Source organism: Porites lutea, chromosome 8, assembly GCF_958299795.1.
Source record: "Porites lutea chromosome 8, jaPorLute2.1, whole genome shotgun sequence".
Lineage (NCBI taxonomy): Eukaryota > Metazoa > Cnidaria > Anthozoa > Scleractinia > Poritidae > Porites > Porites lutea.
The window spans coordinates 33,700,702-33,722,366 of NC_133208.1; the positions used below are offsets into that span (position 1 = coordinate 33,700,702).

The window sequence follows — 21,665 nt, forward strand, 5'->3', positions numbered from 1 at the left end:
AAAGCCTCATGACAAATACCTTTAAATTGATTGCTAAATTCTTCTGCCAAATTGGGTAAATATTTGACATGAAATAGAAAGTCACTTTGGACATAAATAATTTCATGGACCTGCACCATATTTTGTTACTTACAAATAACTTTAATTTATGAAATACCTTAAATAGTAGTACACTGTAATCTACACTGTGTAATTTAAATCTTCTTTATTTTTTTAATTTTAGTTTTTGGCAGCAAATGATAAGCTGATGTTATGGGTTGAAATGTTGTCCTTGGTTGACTTCCTTACCATTCCAGATGTTTTTCTTTCCATTGCTTTCCGACAAAACTGGCTGGGTAAGAGAAATATCTGTTTGTCATACTCTACATAAACCATTCATAACCTACAGTTCTAAGGAATTTGCTGTCTCTATGTCCAAGGGGAGACAAAAATTTATTCCAGGTGAAGGGGACTAGAATACAAGTAGACTAGGGTTGGGGTAGGAAATTAATTTGTACATCTAGAACAAAAATATTGACAAAAATTGAATAAATCATTTGGCTGCTGAATGAAACATTAATTTCAAGGTTAGTCCTCCTTTACCATCTGATTAGTGTTCTGCAGTTTAATCTACTATAATAAATAAAATATGTGTAATGTTAAACTTATTGCTTGTACTGTACTTTATGGCAAATGGAAACAAAACAACAAGATGGGAGTTGTTGGAGCTAGGGGTTTTGATAAGCAGTACTCATCAATCAATACTGCAAGAGAATTTTTCCTGTTCTTTTTTTAAAGGGCTAAGATTTCTTCGTGCACTGCAATTCACAAGTCTTGCAGACATTCTTCAATATATGGGCATTATACACTCCAGGTTTGTGTTCTAAGATTAGATGATTTTGCCACAGCTAAGAACCAATATTGTGCTTCACAAATACTTAAATTTTAAGTAGAATTCTGTCAGTGGTGGGCATATTTCAGTTGCACATTGTCATGGATGACTGACTGATTTTTCGGCTAGAAATCTTGGTTAAGCTGGCACTTCATTTTTTTAATCATTATTATTTTCATGTTATTCTATGATCCTTTCGATGTGAATGATATGGTACTAAGTACTTAAAATAATTAGTTTAATAGTCTGATCTGAAAATTTTTTTTTCTAGTGGTACCGTCTCACTGACAGTTATGGTAGGAAGATTATGTGCTCTTCTATTCACATCTGGTGGAATACTTCATCTGGTTAGTCAGTATAAAAAAATTATACTATCTAATACAGCGTGCAAAGAAAGTCGTGTCTGATAGCCCGGGGCTAGTGGATTTTGCTATCGGGCTAGTGATTTTTGTTCCTAACTTGCCCAATGGGCAAGTGCTGTTTTGGGGGTAAATTCAAATTACAGAAGGATTCAAATCAATCCTATTAATCAAAAAGGGTTTGGGGGCTACTTGGAATGACTTGTGGCCTAGTACATGCTAGTTAGAGCTTGCCCAAATGGCAGGCTGTAAAACTGACTTTCTTTGCACCCTGTAATATGTTGTAAAATAGGTCATTTTTATTTTTATTAAATATTATGCTGAAGTACAATAATGGTGAAACAGTATTATCATTTGTCTCACAATGTAAAATTATTACTGTTTAATGATACAGACCTTGACATTTCTATTGCTTTAATAAGTAGCGCTAATTATCATCAGGCAAGGAGGCTGACTGTTTATATGTCGGAACACTACATAAAGCACTCTGCTTCACTGTGAATGGTTTGTTTTCAACAGCTGTGGTTGACCCATTTCGATCCTCGCTATTTCAGTGATTTGCCATGAGGATAAATATTGCTCTGCGGTTTTAGGCATTAGTATCTTTTTATTAATTTGTGTGGTCTTTATCATTAACTCAAACCATGGATCTTCTTTTCATGTTCTTCATCTTTTGCAACTGGATTCGTGACGTGTTCATGATCGCAACAAGAAATAAGGACTATCTTAAAATTCCAGCTTATCAATCGCCTGCCGATCAAAGAACTTTTCTATATAGAGCAATTTAACTCTAGAACTCACTGCCACGTGCGATCACTGCTGCAGACAGCCTGCATGCTTTCCAAAAGAAATTTAGAGAATTCCTTTTTGAATCATTTCTTGTCAGCTAGGGGAGCTAACTATTGGTGTTTTTATCAATTATTATAATATTTTAACGTTTAGATATTTTTTTCAATATTTCAAACTTACCTCATGAATTATTTATATGTGGGGTCTGAAAAACCCTGATTGGGAGATTCAATAAAGTTTTACTTTACTTTACTTTTTGTTTCCTAATATAATGGCTGTTGAATGTGGTACGGTTGTCTCTAATGCTCATTCACAAGAGCCTGTAAATATAAAGTTCAAAGCAAGGGACCGCATCTTGAGGCAAACAATACAATACCTGATAATAAAAATCAGTTAATTAACTGATGTCTACTTATTCATAAAACACTTAACTTCTTGATGAAACTTAGTAATAAAAGTAGTAATAGAAGTCTGTTGCAAAATTAATGTGCCCTTATAATATTGTTACGTTTGGTCCATTTTAGGTGGAGAACAGTGGAGATCCTTTAAGTTTTTCCAATGGACAAAGTCTGAATTATTTTGATTGTCTTTACACCCTTGTGGTAGGTTTTAAGTGTTGTAATGTCAAAATAATGTTGTCTTATATCAATTCTTCATCGTGTACAAAACATTTACATTGCAAGTAACAAAAATAACTGTAGTTTCCAATGATCCTGTGAAATTCAAGAGACCCAGCTATTAATTACTTAAGTTTAATAAAATACAGAGTAAGGTTTTTCTTGTCACCCAAAGTGTTGAAAGTTAGCGACCAGAAGCTACTGGTTGATGATAGAACATAACCCTGTAATAGTTATGACATATGTTACTGTATACTGTTGTTCCCGCAAGCGTATCTGTTGTGGTTCAATTTTGTCATTTCTCTGTCAAACAAGCCAGAGTATTAAATAATTATGATCAGAAAATTCCAATGAAAATCTTCTTTCACCAGTACCCACACCTGTACTTCCTTCAAAATAATTTCACTATCCTCAGGGTTTGGCAAAAAAACCTTTCCCACTGAAATGAAATGTAGGAAATGTCCAGCAAAAGAAAAAGGCAGTGAAGAGGGCAGTAAAACATACTGGGCTATTTTGTCCTTTCCACATGCCTGAATTTGAGAAGCTGTAATGTGGTACATAATTCAAAACAAACAATTCATGATTAGTTGTGGGATAGTGCTCAAAGTGTTTGGGCATTTTTGCTTCTTTTTGGCCATATAGTGGTCAACCAGAAAATGACCTGACTCAGCATATGCTGCAAATATCCTTTGAGAATAGGTTATTGATTTATCCAAAACTAGTATAATAATCATAATTATAATTCATAATTTCATAATTTCATTATGTAATTTAATCACCAGGTTACCATGTCCACAGTTGGTTTTGGTGATATATCTGCTGTAACATATTTTGGTAGAACATTTATGATGCTTTTTATCTCAATTGGCCTGGTATGTTGTTTCTATTCCAATCTGTTCATTGGTGATTAAAGCTAGCATGCCTCTATTTCCAGTTGTTTACATGACTTGTTTCCTCTTTGAAACCTTTTTTGCTATAGTGGATGCTTAATCCGCTGCACTTAGTATTGCATAGTATCAGTTTCCCTTTGAAATGTTTTTGAGTTTGTGGATTTGGAAGAATTCAAAGCTCTTTGGCAGTTAGGTAGTTTGCTTACAATTTTTGTTGTAACTGTTCAAAGTTTAATATGTGACTGAAAGTTTTTTCTCTAATTTGTGATAGTCAAATAATGTCATGGACTTAATCAGCATTTGATGAACCATAGGACTCTTAACTTCTTTATTTCAGTACTGTTAGGGAACGCGTCCAAATATCGGCATCGGGTCACGCCGATGCCGATCAATCGGGTGCCGATTTTTTCCGATTCCGTTTTCAATCGGTACCGATATTATCGGTACCGATTGAAACGGAATCGGCACCGTTCAAAATTCTTCATCGGGCCAATTAACAGAATTCATCAAATCTTGACTTATATCTGTCAGCGTTTGTCAAAGGGTTGAAATGGTCGGTCACGCTACGTTACTGACAAAAATTATATAGGGCAATGTTTATGTCAACAAAAGCAAAGCGTGAATGATTGAGTTTTCAATGCACAAACAGGCTGGGTAAGACCAAGTGTTTATCGCCGTATTGTATCTTGTCTTTCTGAAATGTGTATTGTTTCAAAAAAAAATTAGCGACAAATGCCTTCATCGAAGAGTTCTTATGGAAGACAATACCAGACAAGATGAAGAATTTTTGTATCGAGCATCTTTAAGCGAAAGATAGCGCGCTGAATGCATTTACGACCTTAGAATCCAAAACGCGTGATTGAAGAATCCTTGCTGGAGGAATTTTAAAATCGTTTAGCCAAGAAAATAGGGGACAGAATACTGTCAGATCAGGCATTCATGACATTGCGTGTACAGGAGCGAACTTGAACCGGCTAGAATCAGGCAAGTTGTTTATTTGCTTGTAAACTTCTCTCGTCGAGTCAAACTCACTGGATCTTTCATTGTTACGTTGATTGCACATTCCGTTGACGCTCCGAATTTTTTAAAAGAAACAACTAATTTTTCGCTCTTTTTTGAAACGAGATAAAGAAAAAGTTTTCTATAAAATGTATTAACTCGAGTTAAAGAAAGGAAAGAAAACTGCTTTTAACGATCCGGCTTGCGACGTGCGATACGTATTGGATACGTAGGCAGAAGCAACTTGAAAACGCCCTTCCCTATATTTTCAGCTCATCAGAAGTGAATTGAATTATGATAAACTTTTAATTGCAAGTGAAACAAAATACAAAATACAAAACTAGCTTGAAAGCAATGTTTACAAGTTATAGTTATACAGGTGACAACTACAAGTTTGAATAAGCTTTGTAAATAAACAGCAAGTTAGTACACTTATTTTATATATAATCTATTATAAGAATTTATAAAATAACTCAGATAGTACGCGTGATCTGATTGGTCAAAAACCTATGGTTTATTATACCGGTAAACCCATAGAAAAGGGCATCCGGACCACGAGCCATAAACAAAACCGGCTATTGATCTGCAAACAACGATTTTAGAAAGGCTAAAAAAAACATAACAAGTTACTTACCCAGTCCTTCTTAATATTAAAATAATTGGTTTCCATATTTTATTACTGAGCGTCACAATTCGCTACTGCCATAGCTTCAGAAGTTATAAAGTACAAAGCTGGAAAGCAGTTTACATTTCACGACGATGCCAAATCGCAGAGAAAGACAACAACTGTGTGAATTTCTGGTGTAGAAAGTCTCTAGGAAAACTTAACCACGTGCCAACCAGCAACAAAACGGATAGTTTTAGCATTCTTGATTTATTTTATTTCAAAATTAAATTCCTTAATCAAAGAAATTGTTTCAAAAAGAGATCTCTGATGAAGGTATGGTACAAAATCGGCCGCTGGAGGTTGTAAACAAGCTGCCAACGATGATGAAAGATGTCAGAGTTTCGGGCTAGTTTTTCCAACATTTGCACAAATTATTCGATGATATCGATGCCATGACCTACCTCAAACCACCTGACTTCACAAATCGACAAATATTAACGCCAATTTGTGGCTACGGCAAAGAAACCTTTCTCCACCACTGACATATTTCCATCGGTCTCTGTACGTGCATATAAAGTTACATGCGACAACTTCGCAAATGCAGCCACGTCGTTACCGCAGCATTTCTTGATCATAATAAAGTCCAGAAAACAGATCTTCAACCACTGCGGCTTGTAAAAAATGAATGAAGTCCTCCATTACAATAGCTGCCAGTTCCCTCTGTAAGCACGAAATTCTTACGGATCGACTCAACAAAATACATCTGCGTACAGTCTGGTGTTCAATCAATTTCTACTTCTGTAGTAAACAAACCATGAACGTATTCTTTCATTGTACGTTCGCATGAATATGTGTTGACTTTTCCTGTAAAACAGCTTTCATAAGTTATCATGTAATGAGTGCAGAAACTCGTGTTTTGAAGTGCTGCTGTTTGTTGTTTGACTGAACTGAGTTTTGAGAAAGTTTGGCGCTATTAAATCATGAGTCGTGATTGGCTTATGATCACTTTAGAGAGAAGACATGACTTGATCACGGTACTAAAATCATATTTTTTTACCTAAAAGACTCCATTTTATTAAAAGTTATTTTATAAAAGCAATAGACCACACTTTCTATGGGTTTACCGGCGTGATAACCCACTTGGGATGTTGGGAGAACACGAGAAAAGCTTGTAAATCACTCGCCTTCGGCTCGTGATTTACAAGCTTTTCTCGTGTTCTCCCAACATCCCGCGTGGGTTATCACGCCGGTAAACCCATAGAAAGTGTGGTCTATTGCTTAAGTTGTTTTACCGGCCTACGCTGAATATTCTTATTGTTCTGTCGGTTTTCAGTTGAAAATATTCTTGAATTATTCTTAGTCATAAATTCACAGCTTATGCTTGGCATTTCCGCTTTGGACTGTATTTGGCCGCTAGGCAGTCACGAATTTTTATGAGAGGTTTCGAAATATGACTCGCTCTACATTTTGTTAGAACAGCGTGGAAAAGTTTGTAAGCAATTACCGATCGGCTGACAGAAAACAAATCGTCGAACAGCCTTGTAGACATCTTCGAACCAACTTATAAGGCGAAAATCATCTACTGAAGTATTGTTATAATTATTTCACTATTGAGAACAAAGCAAGTTTTAGAGACTGTTTTGTTGAGTGAAATGACTCTTTCATTATTTGGTTTCGTGACATGTTTGCAGAGTCACATATCCTTATCAGATGAATGTGATACCAAATTATCCACATCGGAATGTTTCTGGCTCCGATTGAATCGGCAAAGTTTTTATCATTATCGGAAACGGCAACTAGTGCCTATAGATAGGTACCGATTCCGATCAATCGGAAAATTAATCGGGTCCGTTTCCCATGATCGGGTTGCCTACCGATATTTGGACGCGTTCCCTTAAATTCTTCAATTAAAATTTGACAGAACTATTTAAAAAGTTAACAAATTTTATTCTGCAAGACTTATGTCCAACTTTTTGTTTAGGGCATGTTTGCTACATACATACCTGCAATTTTGGAATATTTATCAAGTCACACAATTTATCATGGATCATACAAACTACCAGATGGAAGAAAGTGAGAACCATTAAAGTACACTTTAAATGCTCATAGGGATTAATGCACCTGATCTGCAGGCTGCATTAGACAGGACATCTTGCCTCTTGCTACTTTCTTTTCCCTGAAATTGTGACAATCTTGGATATAGCATTTCTTGCTTGATATGCAGTAGAACCCCTGTACCTCGAACTCCAAAGGGAAACGAAAGACAGTTCAAGTTAGTGAGGTTTGAGTTATTGGGGTCAATTGAATATTCAATTTGCTATGTTTGTACATGTAAAAAATCAGTAACTATATTAATTATTAATAGTTACTGATTTTTTTCACCACATCAGTGTGTATAGTATGTACCGCAGTCCGCAGTGCAAATTTAAATGATTTATTTCATCAGAAATGGTAACATGATTAGACATTTTTACTATAAAATGTGATCTATTCACTGCACGATGGTGTATTTTTACCAATATACAACAAGGAACAGCTAATTGGATGGCATCCGAGTGAAGTTGCATGAACCAGAATTCGAGTTATTGAGGCAAATTTCAGTGAAATTTTGATCAAGGGAAAGGACATTTAGTTTGAGTTAGCGGGTTGCTAGAGCAGATTCTACTGTACTCTGAACCATGTAGCTTTTGTTGGTGTGCACCCATACTCTTACTGACTCAACAATAAGCCTAGTAAGGTTTTGGGCGGATTATAAACAGAACAGTTTTAAAACTTAAAGAGACTTATTTAAAAATGCTGTGAGCTATAGTATTAATAAGCACTTTAGACAAAAAAATTTAATATTTATTATTACATTAAAAGAATACCCAGTATCTAATTACAGGAGGGATTATATATATCTGTTGTGTGGCCTGGGATAGGGGATTTCAAGGAGAGTCATTTTTGTTTGCATCTAGATGGGCAAGTATACTTGTGAAAGGCTTAGCTCATAAAACAAAATTGTACAGTAAATGATATCAGCAATCCCCTCTTTGTGTAATTTATTCCAGGCATATTATTCTTTGTGGATATATAACAAAGCAAAGTGTGGAAACCTTTCTAAGAGACTTTCTCCATAAAGATAGATCTAATACTTCAATCAATGCAGTCATCATGGGAAAGTGAGTATTAATGTTGTATTGTATTAAGTGCAATCTCAAGGTCATACCCTAGGTAGGGAATCTAGAACATAACCAGCTCACATCATATGCTTGGTGCCTAGCAGTTGAAATAACTAATTGTTTTAAAAAAGTTTCTGTTGTGGCCAAAAAAAGAAATTACTTCGCCACCAGACACTGTTATATGACGGCTGCCCTGCTGTGAACTGCAATGTTTTGTAAAAACATTTCAGCATATGGGAAGACCGAAACTTCAAAATTTTCAGTGTCATTTGCCAACATAACTTTGCAAGGGTGCAAAGAATTGTCATAGATAAAAGCTCATTGTTTTGAGGAAAAGATATAGTTACACTTTATAATACTATTTTATACAAACACGAACAGATCTCTCTATACACATCTGATATTTTATTTCCCAAAATAGAATGAAAAATAAAAAGTCTTGCATATTTGACTGCAGTGGAAATTATCAGCCCTTGGCCATCTGGACCAAAAAATGGATTAGCTAGAACACTGGCAAAAATTTCTAAAACAGTGAGACCTGTTAGACCACAAGTCCTTAAAGTGCCTGGTTAACTGTCTTCTGTGTAGAAAACTCAAGTTCAGCCTCAGTCTAATTTCATTGTTCATGAATCAGAAATGCACCTGGTATGCAAGTCACATTTTTTGTGTTTTCCTTTTAGTTTTTTGCCAGATGCAGAGCTTGAATCATTGTTCAAAAAACATTTTATTAGTGTATCATTTTTCAAGGGAACTGTTCTGAATGGAGATGACTGCCAACGAGTAAAGGTGGGTTCTTGGATTGTTTTAACAAACTTACACAATAAGAAGGCAATATAGGAAAGAAGACAGCAAACTCTGCGTGACAAGCGTGACAATAATTTGATTATGTCTGAAAAACGTTTCTGCCAAACCGTTGCCTCCCTTTAAACAGGTCTTTCTGTAAAAGACCTGAACACAGTGAGAAAAACTGAGGATCATAACAAAACATGCATGCTCATAAGTAACAGCCATGTCACGTTTGTCTCACATAAATGATTTGCCATCCTCTTCTTCTTGGTGTGCCTTCGTGTTGTCAGGGTGCAAAGAAAGTCAGTTTCACAGCCTGCCATTCGGGCAAGCTGTAGCTAGCATGTATGAAAACAGGTGTGGGCTATTCAGCATTCAGCATTATGCATTTTGCAACAGCCACACAGCATACGATGCAATATTAATGTTTGTGTTTAATTCAATTTTTAGATGAACTTGGCGGATTGCTGTATTGTCTTGTGCAATAAAGAGTGTATTGATCCAGGTGAAGAGGATGCAGAGAATATCATGAGGTATTAAAACAAATAGTTGTTGCATCATAATCAGGATTAGCTAATTAAAGACAAGGCTGTGCACTCTAAGGAAAGTGAGCCCGCAGTGCTCTGCACCTGTGCTGTACAAAATTAAATGTACGTTTAGCAATCCATTTTTTCCTATTTAAAGCAAATGTAATGTATAAAAGTAATGAAAAATCAGGCAAGCTTACAGCTATTGTTTTCTCTGCACATGTGAAATCCAGGGTGCCCTGCAACTCAAAGTAATTAAAGTCATCAGGGGCAACCTGGAGCTCTTGAAAGACTTCCATAAACCTCTTTTAATGCAGCTTAACTGTTAACCCTCTAGTAAGAATTAAGTGTTGAAAGTGGAACTCAGACTTTATCAGCTTGATCTCATTATCCTGAGTCCCTGAGTTTCTTAAAGGCCTAAACAATAATAGTATTAATCCCAATCTCAAAACCTGCAGTGATTGTGTTAAGTGACCGTGGCATATACTGCAGTCTCTAGTGAGGTCTGGAATTTATGCAGTGGAAGGAACAAATTCTTAAGAATGTAAAAAGTATTTAAAAAAGAAGAAGAAGGCAGCCCGTCTCATGTACTGGAAATTAAAATAACCAGCTTAGATGCTTAAAGTTCTGTTAAAATTACTCATTTTAATGTATAAAGTACTTCCACACAAAACACCTCTTCTAGTAAGCCTATTTTTTTCCTCAGGGTTGTAGCCATAAAAAATTATTATCCAGAAATAAGAATTATTATTCAACTACTTCAGTACATGAACAAGGTGAGGTGGAAGCTGTCATCATTTTTGTTGTTGATATTATATTAATTACCATTAATAGTTATGGATGCTCCTAAACCATGAAAACTAAAAGCCAATTCCCTTATTTTGGCAGAGGGAAGTAAAAACTGGAAACATGTCAGCATTTTTGGGCCACAGTTTAAAAGAGAAACATACATCCGATCATTTTTTAGTAAAAAGAAAATTGGATGAGATACTAGTCAATGCATGGCTGAATACTTATTAAATAATACTCCATGTTAATAAATAATAATTGGTATATATCACATGATTATGTTGCAGAGACATGGCGCATGTTTTGTTCAACACAGTAAAGTAATGATTTATCTTTATAATATCTTCTCTCTTTTTGTGTGCAGTCTTACCTGTTGAACATCCCATCATGGAATCCAAAATGTGGAGATGATGTGGTCTGCATCAGTGAGGTACAATGGACTTAAGTCAAAACTTAGGTCTAATAATAATAATAATAATAATAATAATAACAATAATTATAAATAAAAAAATAAAGTTCTGGATGGTTTGCTGAAGAATTATTTTTATTATCATTATCATTATTTTAATAAAGTATTTTGAAATCATTATCACTAAAAAATTATTATTATTATTACAGTCGACTTCCTGATAAGTCAAACCTTCAACGGAAATTGAGAAAAGGTTCGAGTTATCGGGAGTTCGAGTTATCGGGAGTTCAAAGAAAATAGCCTCAAGTAAGGTAGAAAACAGTTTTTACTGCACAGTGAACATTTTAATCACATTTAATTGTAGAAATGTCCAGTGAAAATTAAAAGATACTTTTAGATTATAAATCAGAACGTAACATAACAAAACATAGCCTAAACAGAGCATGCGTTTTACTGTTTTGAGAAGAAACGCTGCTTCACGTTAGCCTGTGACAATCAACATCAGCCTCCACTAGTAAACTATACTCCTACAACACACCAAATCCAAAATTCAATGGAAATGAAAAGGAAATCCAAAATTCAATGTTTCGGACGCCAGTAGATGGCTTTTTTCCCGACCTTTTAAGGGCTCAAAACATGGTTCAAGTTATCGAGGGTAAAATTATATAGAAAATGACCTGAAGGGGAACGAAAATTGGTTTGAGTTAGCGGGAGTTCGAGTTATCAAGGGTTCAAGTTACCGAGGGTAAAATTACAGTGAATGTATGACGGAAATCCAGGGGAAATAGATTTTGGTTCGAGTTAGCGCAAGGTTCGAGTAAGCAGGGGTTCGAGTTATTGGGAGTCGACTGTATTATTATTATTATTAGTTAATGAAATACTGGAAGGTAAAATATTTTGTAAATCAATGTGCCTGATTAATCAGTAATGCTGAATATTCTGTTCTTGTTCTGATAAAAAAGGAACAACATTATTATTAAGGCTCCTTTCCTTTTGCAGCTCAAATTAGGATTTATTGCACAAAGTTGTCTGTCTCCAGGATTCTCTACACTGTTGGCAAACATTTTTTCCATGAGATCAAATGATACAGTAAGTGTTATAAGGTTATTACTGTTTTTTAATAAATTTTACTAATTAGGAACGTGATAAAATTAATTGAAATTTATAATAATTTATTTTATATAATTAAAATTGGGATCTTGTTAAAGTGAAAAAACTGACTGAGATTTTTTCAGTTTCTCTGTATTAGCACTATACTTGTAGGGTGTGTGTGATTCAGCTAATTGCTGTTACTGGTAAATTCTTTGAGCACTGTTGATTAAAACATGCAAATGAAAAAAGTTCATTCATAAACTTCAGTTTTGCTTTCCTTTGGTTGCACAGGGGTCACACACACCTTGAAAGTCCTTGAATTTTAGTCTGAAAAGTGCTTGAAAATTAAAGCTGGTGCTGGAAAGTGGTTGAATTTCGGTGCTATAAGTATATGCAACCCAGATTCTCCAGTGCCTAAAAGGAGCGAATATAGAAATACCTTCAGGATAAAATTGCTCATGTGGAAGAACTAAAAAAGAAAAAGACTCAAGGCTCGTTTTTGCACTGAATGGAGTCCTTGAAAAATGGGAAATGGGTCCTTGAAAGTCCTTGAATTTTTTGTTCAAAAACGAGTAGGAACCCTGGTGTTAATACATGATTTACCTCAAACCAACAAGGCCATGGTTGTATGTTATAGCCGACAGGTGTCATGGGTAATCAAGCATCCAATGGTCAGACTCTGAATCAGGCATCAATTATGCAAAATAGAAATTCTGTTAGTATATTTCCTTGAGAAAAAATTTAGCAATCACTCCCAACACCTTGTCAACACAGATTAATTCAAACAAACTTCTTTTTAGCTGAGCAATTTAGCATCGCTGTCCACATTCTGGTATCTACTTCCTTAGATTGTAAATTTGCAAGTAATAAATATTATATCAGGCACAACACGCAGTAGTTGTACTATTTCATCCAATGTCATTGTCACTATAACGAAGGTACTTCACAAAAGTTTTGTTTTCCTGATAAAGCTTTTATTATTATTCTATCCTTCATTACAGCAAGACATATTCTTTGCTGCAGCTGCAGTATCATTTCACAGAACCGGAAACAAAATATGTACTTATTGACTGAGTGGGAGAGCCGAACAGGAAAATATTTGACTCAAAATCAGGATGTACGGATCGAGAGCCAAATATTTTCCCATCCAGCCCTACCTAACTCAGTCAATAAGAATTTCATCATATGACTGAACATTGTGTTTTTTTTCTGACGGAGTGAACCTGCATTGATCAGTTCGCTTTTCTAGCAGGGCTGCGTTTTTCCAGCCCTATCACTAATGACATGTACTGCACTCAAAAAGACTTTTTCATCTGGTTTTCCTATGAAATTGCACATGGAGCCATACAGCCCAGGGGGGTACTCAGGATTTCAAGTGACGGAGATGATCGAATGGAGCCAAAAGTCAAGACCCAAAAAAATCCCTAGGGTTTCCAGCAAAACCCAAAAAAAACCCTGGACCAAAAATTAATCCCCAAAAAATCCCGTGCCCATTTTGTGGCCCTTAAAAGTTCCAGAAAGGGCTAATGCTATAACACAAAGAAAAACATTGGAAATTGAACATTCATGTTTGTTTATTCATCATACCATCTGAATATATCCTTCCCCATGGGACAATGCAGACTACTGTATAACACGTGCGATGTAAAGCGACATCATAGTTAACTATTAAACAACAGCAAAACACGTTTGTTTGTACTTTATTCGCAGAACTACGCAGCCAGGGCACTACTGATTCTTTTTAATATGCCCAAAAAATCCCTACTCAAATCAAGCTATACCCAAAAAAATACTTGCCTAATTTTCGTACCCAAAAAAATCCCGGAATCGAAAAATTTCAAACCCAAAAAAATCCTTCGATCATCCCTGTCACTTGAAATCCCGAGTGCCCCCCCTGGGCCATACAGGTCATATTATAATAGACAGCTTTAGATAGATAACTTTATCAAAGTGTCAAACATGAACAGCACTAAGTAAGGACACTATAAACTAAGAATTTTAAGAAAATACCAGTATATGTACCTTCTGCAAATATATATACATAATACAGTGCTCTTCAAAATAAAATGTCAGTGATTTGGAAAAATGCTTACTTCCCTGAGAGGACTTTTGGTTTTTTTTTTTCTATAAAACCTTATTATGATTTCTGTCTGTTTTTAACACATTATCTTGTTTTTGGAGTTTTATCTCACCTTTGTCTATTCATTTTCTGTAAAAGCCTCACCGAGTTTGATCAAAATGTTTGTAGGCTTGAAAGCATGTGCATACAGTACTTTGATGTAGCTCTGACAGGGTTGTGTGTACTTTTGCATGAATATAATATACTTTACATCCATTTTAGGAAAACAGAAAAGATTTATATTTCTCTATAAAACCTTATTATGATTTCTGTCTGTTTTTAACACATTATCTTGTTTTTGGAGTTTTATCTCACCTTTGTCTATTCATTTTCTGTAAAAGCCTCACCGAGTTTGATCAAAATGTTTGTAGGCTTGAAAGCATGTGCATACAGTACTTTGATGTAGCTCTGACAGGGTTGTGTGTACTTTTGCATGAATATAATATACTTTACATCCATTTTAGGAAAACAGAAAAGATTTATATTTCTCTATAAAACCTTATTATGATTTCTGTCTGTTTTTAACACATTATCTTGTTTTTGGAGTTTTATCTCACCTTTGTCTATTCATTTTCTGTAAAAGCCTCACCGAGTTTGATCAAAATGTTTGTAGGCTTGAAAGCATGTGCATACAGTACTTTGATGTAGCTCTGACAGGGTTGTGTGTACTTTTGCATGAATATAATATACTTTACATCCATTTTAGGAAAACAGAAAAGATTCAGATATCTGGAAGACATCTTACATAGATGGTGCAAACCTCGAAATGTACACTGAAACCCTGTCTAATTCATTTAAGGGAATGAACTTCCAACAAGTTGCTGAGTAAGACCAAGAATATTGTATATTATAAATAGTAGTATATTATAAATAGTAGTATATTGTAAAACTATAATGTTTTGTTAGTAAATACACTGTTGTTATATATATAACAACAGTGTATTTACTAACAAAACATTATAGTTTTACAATATACTGTATGCCCCACAAATAGCTATTATGCTAATCTTAAGGCAGGGCAAAACTTTAAACAAAGGTGATATTAACTTACATATTAAAAAAAGAACAGAGATGCCAAATTACCCCAGGCAATTGAAGTCAACCACTGGGGATGAGGTTGAATTGAAGTAGTTGAACACTGCTTTTTAACTAGCCAAAATAACAGTCAAGTACTGGGAGCATTAATTATTTGAGGTGACTTGTCAGCACAGCACTATTGGATTACATATTAAATTCAAATGAATATTATTTCCTTGGTGACAGGATTTGTTTTGAAAAGCTCGGTCTTCTTCTAATCGCCATAGAAACTATCAAACCTGATGGGGAGAAAATGTAAGTATTATTATAACATAATTATTCCCACTATGTGAGTGTATTAAAAATCACACTGTAATGTAGTGCAAATTGTATTTAATAGCAGATCAATAGTGAGTCTTCTTTTATTCTTGCTAGAGACTCAAACTGTTAAGCTACCCTGAGCTTTTCACTAGGATACTTATGAATAAATCTTTGCTCCATTTCTTCAAAGCTATCTTTGATACCAGTTTCAGGCCAGAAATTTACCAGTCCTGAATTTTATATACCATTTGCCCAAACCGTATGGTAAACAAACAAGTTCGTTAAATGGTTAGTTTTTATGAACATTAGAGAGTTGTTTCTGCGGAGCCTTTATGAGTAGATGATATGTTGACTCTCTTGTGAAGAACTGGATTATGTGGAATTCTCCATTTTTATGTTTTTAATACATTTTCTATTTTCCCCTCAATAAGCAAATGAGACAATCTTAGCTTTGGCAGGTGCATCAGAGTAAGACTGAATACTAAACTAGCAGGGAAGACTATGAAGTACAAGATCAGATGATACCAAATGTCAACTATAACCTATTTCAAATATGGCCAGCTCAAGTTTCAATCTCCAAACTCAACTTAATATAACCAACTGAACAACAATGGTTTGTATAAATTGCTTGATTTTGTATTTTGTTTTCAAGATTTACCATCAATCCTCGAGACAAGATCATTGAACAAAGAACCAGGGGCTACTTTATTGCAGGATCTTCTCCTGAAGTCAAAAGGTACAAGAAATTAGTTCGTCCTTTTATTAATATTGGAAATTTGTCTTATTTTTTTTTACCAATGGAGCAATAAATCTATGTTTATCTGCTTTTAAGGTCATATTTAGTCACTTGCAAAACCCAAAGGGACCCTTCCAGGGCATTGTCTTCTTCTTATTTGAGGAAAATTTATTGGATACAATTTGAGTGGTGCACTACTTAGAGATCAGACCATGCATCAAGCAGTTGCTTATAGAGGGTTAAAAGCAATGAAAATTTTAAAACCATCAACCAAAGCTGATTGTTATTATACGTCAAGATTTTCCAACGATAGTGTTTGGCAGACAAGATTTTGGTGTTACAGTAGTTAGCTGCACATAGAAGAAGAGGATAAACATCACATTAAGTGTCTCTTCAGTTATGTTGAATTTTAAAGTACTTTTCATTCTTAAGCCTAGCAATAGTGAATGAATGGCTTACTAAATTTAATCCTATGCTACAAATTCCAACAGTCCTTTCAGTTACTTTTATGATTATGAAAAAGACAGTTTTAGTTATTATTCTTTGAAATGCTTTTTATTTCTGTAAGGGCATACCACTATTGTGTGACTTGTCACGAAAATGTAGAATCACCAGTTCTTGTCAAAGAGTGTGAATGCTTCAAAGGTATTGATCTATAATAGCTTTTATTTTTTCCTTTTTTTTTTGTTTGTTTTGTTTTTCTTTTGTTTTTCAAGTGTTCAATAACTAGAACGAAAATTAGTTCCGCAAGTTTGGGAAATTTATTTTTCTTAAGTAATAGACATTGCTAAATTTGACTTTGATTGAGGTTGCTGTGCCAATAAGAAATTAGCATCACTCCTGCCAGAATGACATCAGTCCCTAAATGAAACTTGAGAGTTTGTTACTCAGTGAACAATAGAAGCTTTCCCAGGATGAAAGATCTTGTCTTTGGCTTTCAATTTCCAGTGGTTACATTAAACAGAAAATTGGATATATATTTCAGTTTGTTTTATGGGACTCTGATAAGGTCTTGGTTTAGTTTTTCTGCTCAAGTGCTCAAAGGACACAATACATTGCATTTGGTTGATCCCACCCACCCACCCACCCACCCTGCCTGGCTGTTCATCTGTTTAATATCCTCATACACATTCTCCACACTGATCTCCATTTATTTCCTTTAAGAATTGCTTAGGAGAGTTTGATAAAAGATCAAAGCATCTTTTCTCATAACCTTTTCTCTTGAAAATCAATGAGTAACGCTGGATGAAAGTTGATGTTAGTTACTCTTGAGGCTTAAAAGATTCAAATAACTGGTCTGCAGTTACAGCTCATACACTGCAGGGCTCATTTTACACTCCACAGATTTTAACCTTGATTCACTAATGTATCGTTGGTATTGATGTTCTGTAATGAAGTCGTTACCATACATTTAAGGGCAATAAATCTTTCTAATCTTTTTTATACTGTCTTCTCTTTACAAGGAAGTCTAACTTTCCGAGGAATAGGCAAAGCGGTTCTGATCACTGCAGCTGCTAATAGTTAGTATAAATATCTTCTTAAACTCTATTATTTTCTGCATTCTATTATTACTATCCTGTCTCTTGGCCAATTAAAGAAGGTGTTTTATTTACCCCCATCAAACTTGGCTTTTGGTGGTATATTACACTTCACTTCTAATTGGCTTTTTCCTGTCATGCACGATAATCATCATATCATCATGTATCATTGATAATCAACAAACATCATTCCTCTCTGATGGCATAATTCTTCAGTGCCTTTAGCACACTCTTAAAGCTGACGTAACATTTCTGCATCGTCACACTAATTCTTATTGACTGCTCAAGATGTCATCTTTGTATTCTATTTTTTACTGCTTCTCTATCATATATTTCGGTAAATCAAAAAAATGTAAAGTGTTAATTAATGTTGCAATATTTTAATAGTTATAGTTATTTCATGTTAAATTTACTGCTGTTAGCTTGTCTTAACCTCTGCATATATATAGTATGGTGCAGTAATAATGTTTCTTGGTAATTATAATTAAAAACCACTGCTAGGAGTGAACTAGACTGCTCTTAATTCTCTTCTGAGGCACAAACTTAATTTATGTTAAGGCGTGTAATTTGCATGCCATCATTATTTAATTGTGAATCAGAGCCACCGTAATGAACACTCACCGAAGATCTTGCACTGGATTGTATCATCTTTCTGCACTATGCTCACCTAATTGAAAGGCATTCTGTTCTTGCTCCCTTTTTCTTGCCATTTACACATGTATAAAACACTTTTGTGGGCAACCTATCAATGTGTTGAGTTATGGCGGCACGCTTTTGTTTTCTTACTTTTGCAGCTTTGCAGAATATCTAAGAATCGTTACTTTAGTTGAAGGTATCATTTGTAAACTCTGTTGGTCAAAAATCGAACAGTGAAAGTCATTGAGAACCTGTGATAAGATCCCAAAAATATCTAGCTGGATTTTTTGAGATCTACAGATTGAAACAAATTTTATAGCACCACGCAAAATTGACCGCTGCCATAGAGCAGGGCTCGCACAGTCTTGAAAAGTCCTTGAATTTTAGGGTGAGTCCTTGAAAAGTTCTTAAATTTCTGTTTTCAGCTGTGTTTTAGTCCTTAAATTTTGTCTAACATTGAAAGTAGTAGCCTGGAAAGTTGTTTTTTTTATGCTTTTTGGTTTGTCCAAGACAGAAAATAAATCATAGCCCAGAGACGTTATTAGTGATTTGCATAATGCGTTTTGTGTTTTATGCGAGAATTAACTATCAATTTAGACAAGTGAACTGAAAAATGTAGAGAAACTGGTGTAGCAAACAGTTCAAGCCTTAAAGTCAGTAAGCTTGGACTGGGAATGGACATTATTTTATGTACAAATCTGTGACTTACATTCCGGGTAGGTTGTCCTTGAAAATCGAATGAGGTCCTTGAAAAGTCCTGAACAAATGGTTGCAATTTTTTGTATGAACGCTGAAGAGGTTTCAATGGATCAATCCAACCACAGGATTTCCGACTCAGGAGGCTAGTAGAGATACACTTCTTTGCCGGCTTTGCAAATGTTTTCATCTTGACTGTGACTCTTCCTTCTCTTAAGCACTGCACTCAGATGATCTGATGAACTTGGCTCCTCACCTCGGCTACAATTACGATTCATCCATGAATTCCATGCACTTGAGTTTTTCACCAAAAGACAGATTCAGAAACGGAACTGCACCTAGCTATGGAGGCAAGTTTCAAATAACACGGCATTATGTGTGCTGAAGTGACTTCCTTAAGCAATGGTTTGTTTATGCTTTTCTCATGGCCTTTCACATCAACCATGCACATCACTGCAATGGGGATAAGTAGTTTATTTTATTTGTGCGCATTAGATCATATATTTAAATGCTATTTTGCGCCTTATAAATAAAAAATTATTATTATTATTATTATTATTATTATTATTATTATTGTTATTTACAGCTACCATATTACAACCAAATATTAACTACCTTATTACTACCTATACTACCATATAAGTACCACTTAAAAGAAGGACAGTTTAAATATCTCAGTTCGTCAATCAGCATCTGGACAAGGCACTTTTTTTATGCAGGGCTATTACCCTTAAAAAATTCCTTACCACGTGCGATTACTGTAGCTGACAACTTGTACATTCAAGAAGTTTTAGTTTAGTTTAATTTAAGTTTAAGAGACTGAGAGAATTTCGCTTGAATCCACATTTTACAAGTTAGGAGATTTATCTATTGATGGCTTTTAAATATTTTATCCAATATTTCTTATTTTTCTAATTATTTACTGTAATGTAAAGTGAGTCTGAAAAACCCTGAGTGGTAGCATACATAGCACCGTGTAGGTGTTTGACAAGAATTATAGCAAATTTAAGATGGTTTATTGCTGACATCTGGAATGGGAATCGCTTAAGGAAAAGGATCAATAGATCACTTAAGTTTGTATGTTTTGTGTTTCGTTTTCTCGGGTGGGGATTTGCCCTTTGTCTCAGTTTTCATCACCTGGTACCTGTTTGATACACAACGTCTCATACAACAGGGTCATACAAACCTAACTATTGCTTTAAATTAGAAGATCAGGTTCTTAAATCAGACAAGTCAAGTTGCGTTTCAGGTTGCTTCTTGATCTGTTCATCACTTGCATCGGTGCCAAGCATGTCAGTCCATTTTCACTCCTGCCTGCAGTCCAGTCCAGCCCATTCCATTCACCAACAGTTGCATTTTCGTCCATGAAGCCGACTAGCTGCTGTCTCATCTGGAAATCAAATTTCACACCATGTCATCCACAATCATTAAGTGCACATTGAGAGAGCAGTCTACAATTGAGCAAGTCTTCTGCTCTATTTGATTTTTGTAGACCACTTTCTTGGTGTCCCTGGACGTAAAAATAAAACAAACGAGGTTCTCTTGGTGGAAGCAGTTTGGAACTCAGAAAATGCATCTGTTAGTGAAAACACTGTGCAAATGGACACGTGTAAGCTGTGGCTTGATGGTAGTTCTTCTGGTGACTCTGGTTCTCATTTTTCAAAATTCTTTTAGCTTCATTACTGGTTTCAGTCAAACCGGGAAAACCATGAACACCAGAATCATTTTTGGAATGTTGTTGTGTTGCAAGAAAAAAGCTAATCAAGCGTGAGAAAACTAAACCGCTAGCAAGAACGTTAATTAGTTTGTGGTTTTGTGGCTTGCTCGCATGTCCTAATCTTTGCTGTGATTGGTGTTAACACAATAAACACTCTTGGAATATTTCAAGTGTTCACTGTTTTCCCGGTTGCACTGTAATTTCCAAAAATGACATAAGTAATAGAGTTCGAGCGAGGGAGGCCTGGGAAGACGCCATAAAGGGTCTAGGCAAGCTCCATCATAGGTTTGTAATAATCTGTTTACATCTGATTGTATGGATTGGCTCAAAAACTGTTTGCTACTCTAAGCATGGCTACATCATAGTTAACTCTATTTAAGACAACCACTGTTCAGACTGACGGCGGGCACTGTGTCTCCATCTGGGAGGTGGCCGCAGTAAAGGAAACAGTGTTCCTACAGAGTCTTGAATTCTTGAAAAAGTCTTGTTGCAATGCATTCCTTAAGTTTGTTAGTTATCGTAAAACTAATTTTATCTTTTTAATTTATGATTTCTATCATAATGTTTGTTTGTTTTCAGTCAAAACAGTGAGTGCCAAAGCAACGTTCCCTTTACTTCAAAAGAGTTCTGGAGAATCAAAACTTGGTACCTACAAGGTTCTGAACAAACTTAAAGCGTAAGTATATTCAGGGAATCGACAAAAGAAACTCTTTCTTCAGCAAATCATTCACTGTGTGATAGCCTAAGATAAAGAAAAACAGGTGTGTTAATTTTAAAATGTTTCGGTTACTTTAGACTCAAAGAACAGCAGTCGCAAGGGAATGAATTGAAACCATGCTTCGACATTTCGGGAACATTTTACTGGTGTGAACCGACACGCTTCGAAGATCGATTGCTGGTATGCTGTTTTTGTAACAATTTGTTTTTTTAAACTACGGTGGTAAAGTTAGTAGACTGTTTCGCGGGCCGCATTCTTGTGTACCATGGCA

At 35.2% G+C, this 21,665-nt stretch overlaps 1 protein-coding gene across 4 annotated transcripts in view; it reads left to right on the forward strand.

Annotated features, from left to right (window-relative positions):
• The window catches only part of LOC140945792 (calcium-activated potassium channel subunit alpha-1-like), a 34,242-nt gene that overhangs the window by 5,814 nt on the left and 6,763 nt on the right, over positions 1-21,665 (forward strand). For 2 of the 4 annotated variants that reach the window (XM_073394840.1, XM_073394843.1), the window contains exons 4-23: positions 224-335; positions 778-853; positions 1,143-1,218; positions 2,544-2,621; positions 3,419-3,508; positions 7,114-7,205; positions 8,183-8,293; positions 8,974-9,079; positions 9,530-9,612; positions 10,313-10,382; positions 10,760-10,825; positions 11,804-11,893; positions 14,722-14,840; positions 15,279-15,347; positions 16,006-16,089; positions 16,658-16,734; positions 17,553-17,609; positions 19,178-19,309; positions 21,256-21,352; positions 21,472-21,574. In XM_073394840.1, coding sequence (XP_073250941.1) covers positions 224-335; positions 778-853; positions 1,143-1,218; positions 2,544-2,621; positions 3,419-3,508; positions 7,114-7,205; positions 8,183-8,293; positions 8,974-9,079; positions 9,530-9,612; positions 10,313-10,382; positions 10,760-10,825; positions 11,804-11,893; positions 14,722-14,840; positions 15,279-15,347; positions 16,006-16,089; positions 16,658-16,734; positions 17,553-17,609; positions 19,178-19,309; positions 21,256-21,352; positions 21,472-21,574 — 1,788 coding nt within the window. The remainder of the gene's footprint in view (positions 1-223; positions 336-777; positions 854-1,142; positions 1,219-2,543; positions 2,622-3,418; positions 3,509-7,113; positions 7,206-8,182; positions 8,294-8,973; positions 9,080-9,529; positions 9,613-10,312; positions 10,383-10,759; positions 10,826-11,803; positions 11,894-14,721; positions 14,841-15,278; positions 15,348-16,005; positions 16,090-16,657; positions 16,735-17,552; positions 17,610-19,177; positions 19,310-21,255; positions 21,353-21,471; positions 21,575-21,665) is intronic. The other 2 variants (XM_073394842.1, XM_073394841.1) reach the window with 2 other exon arrangements.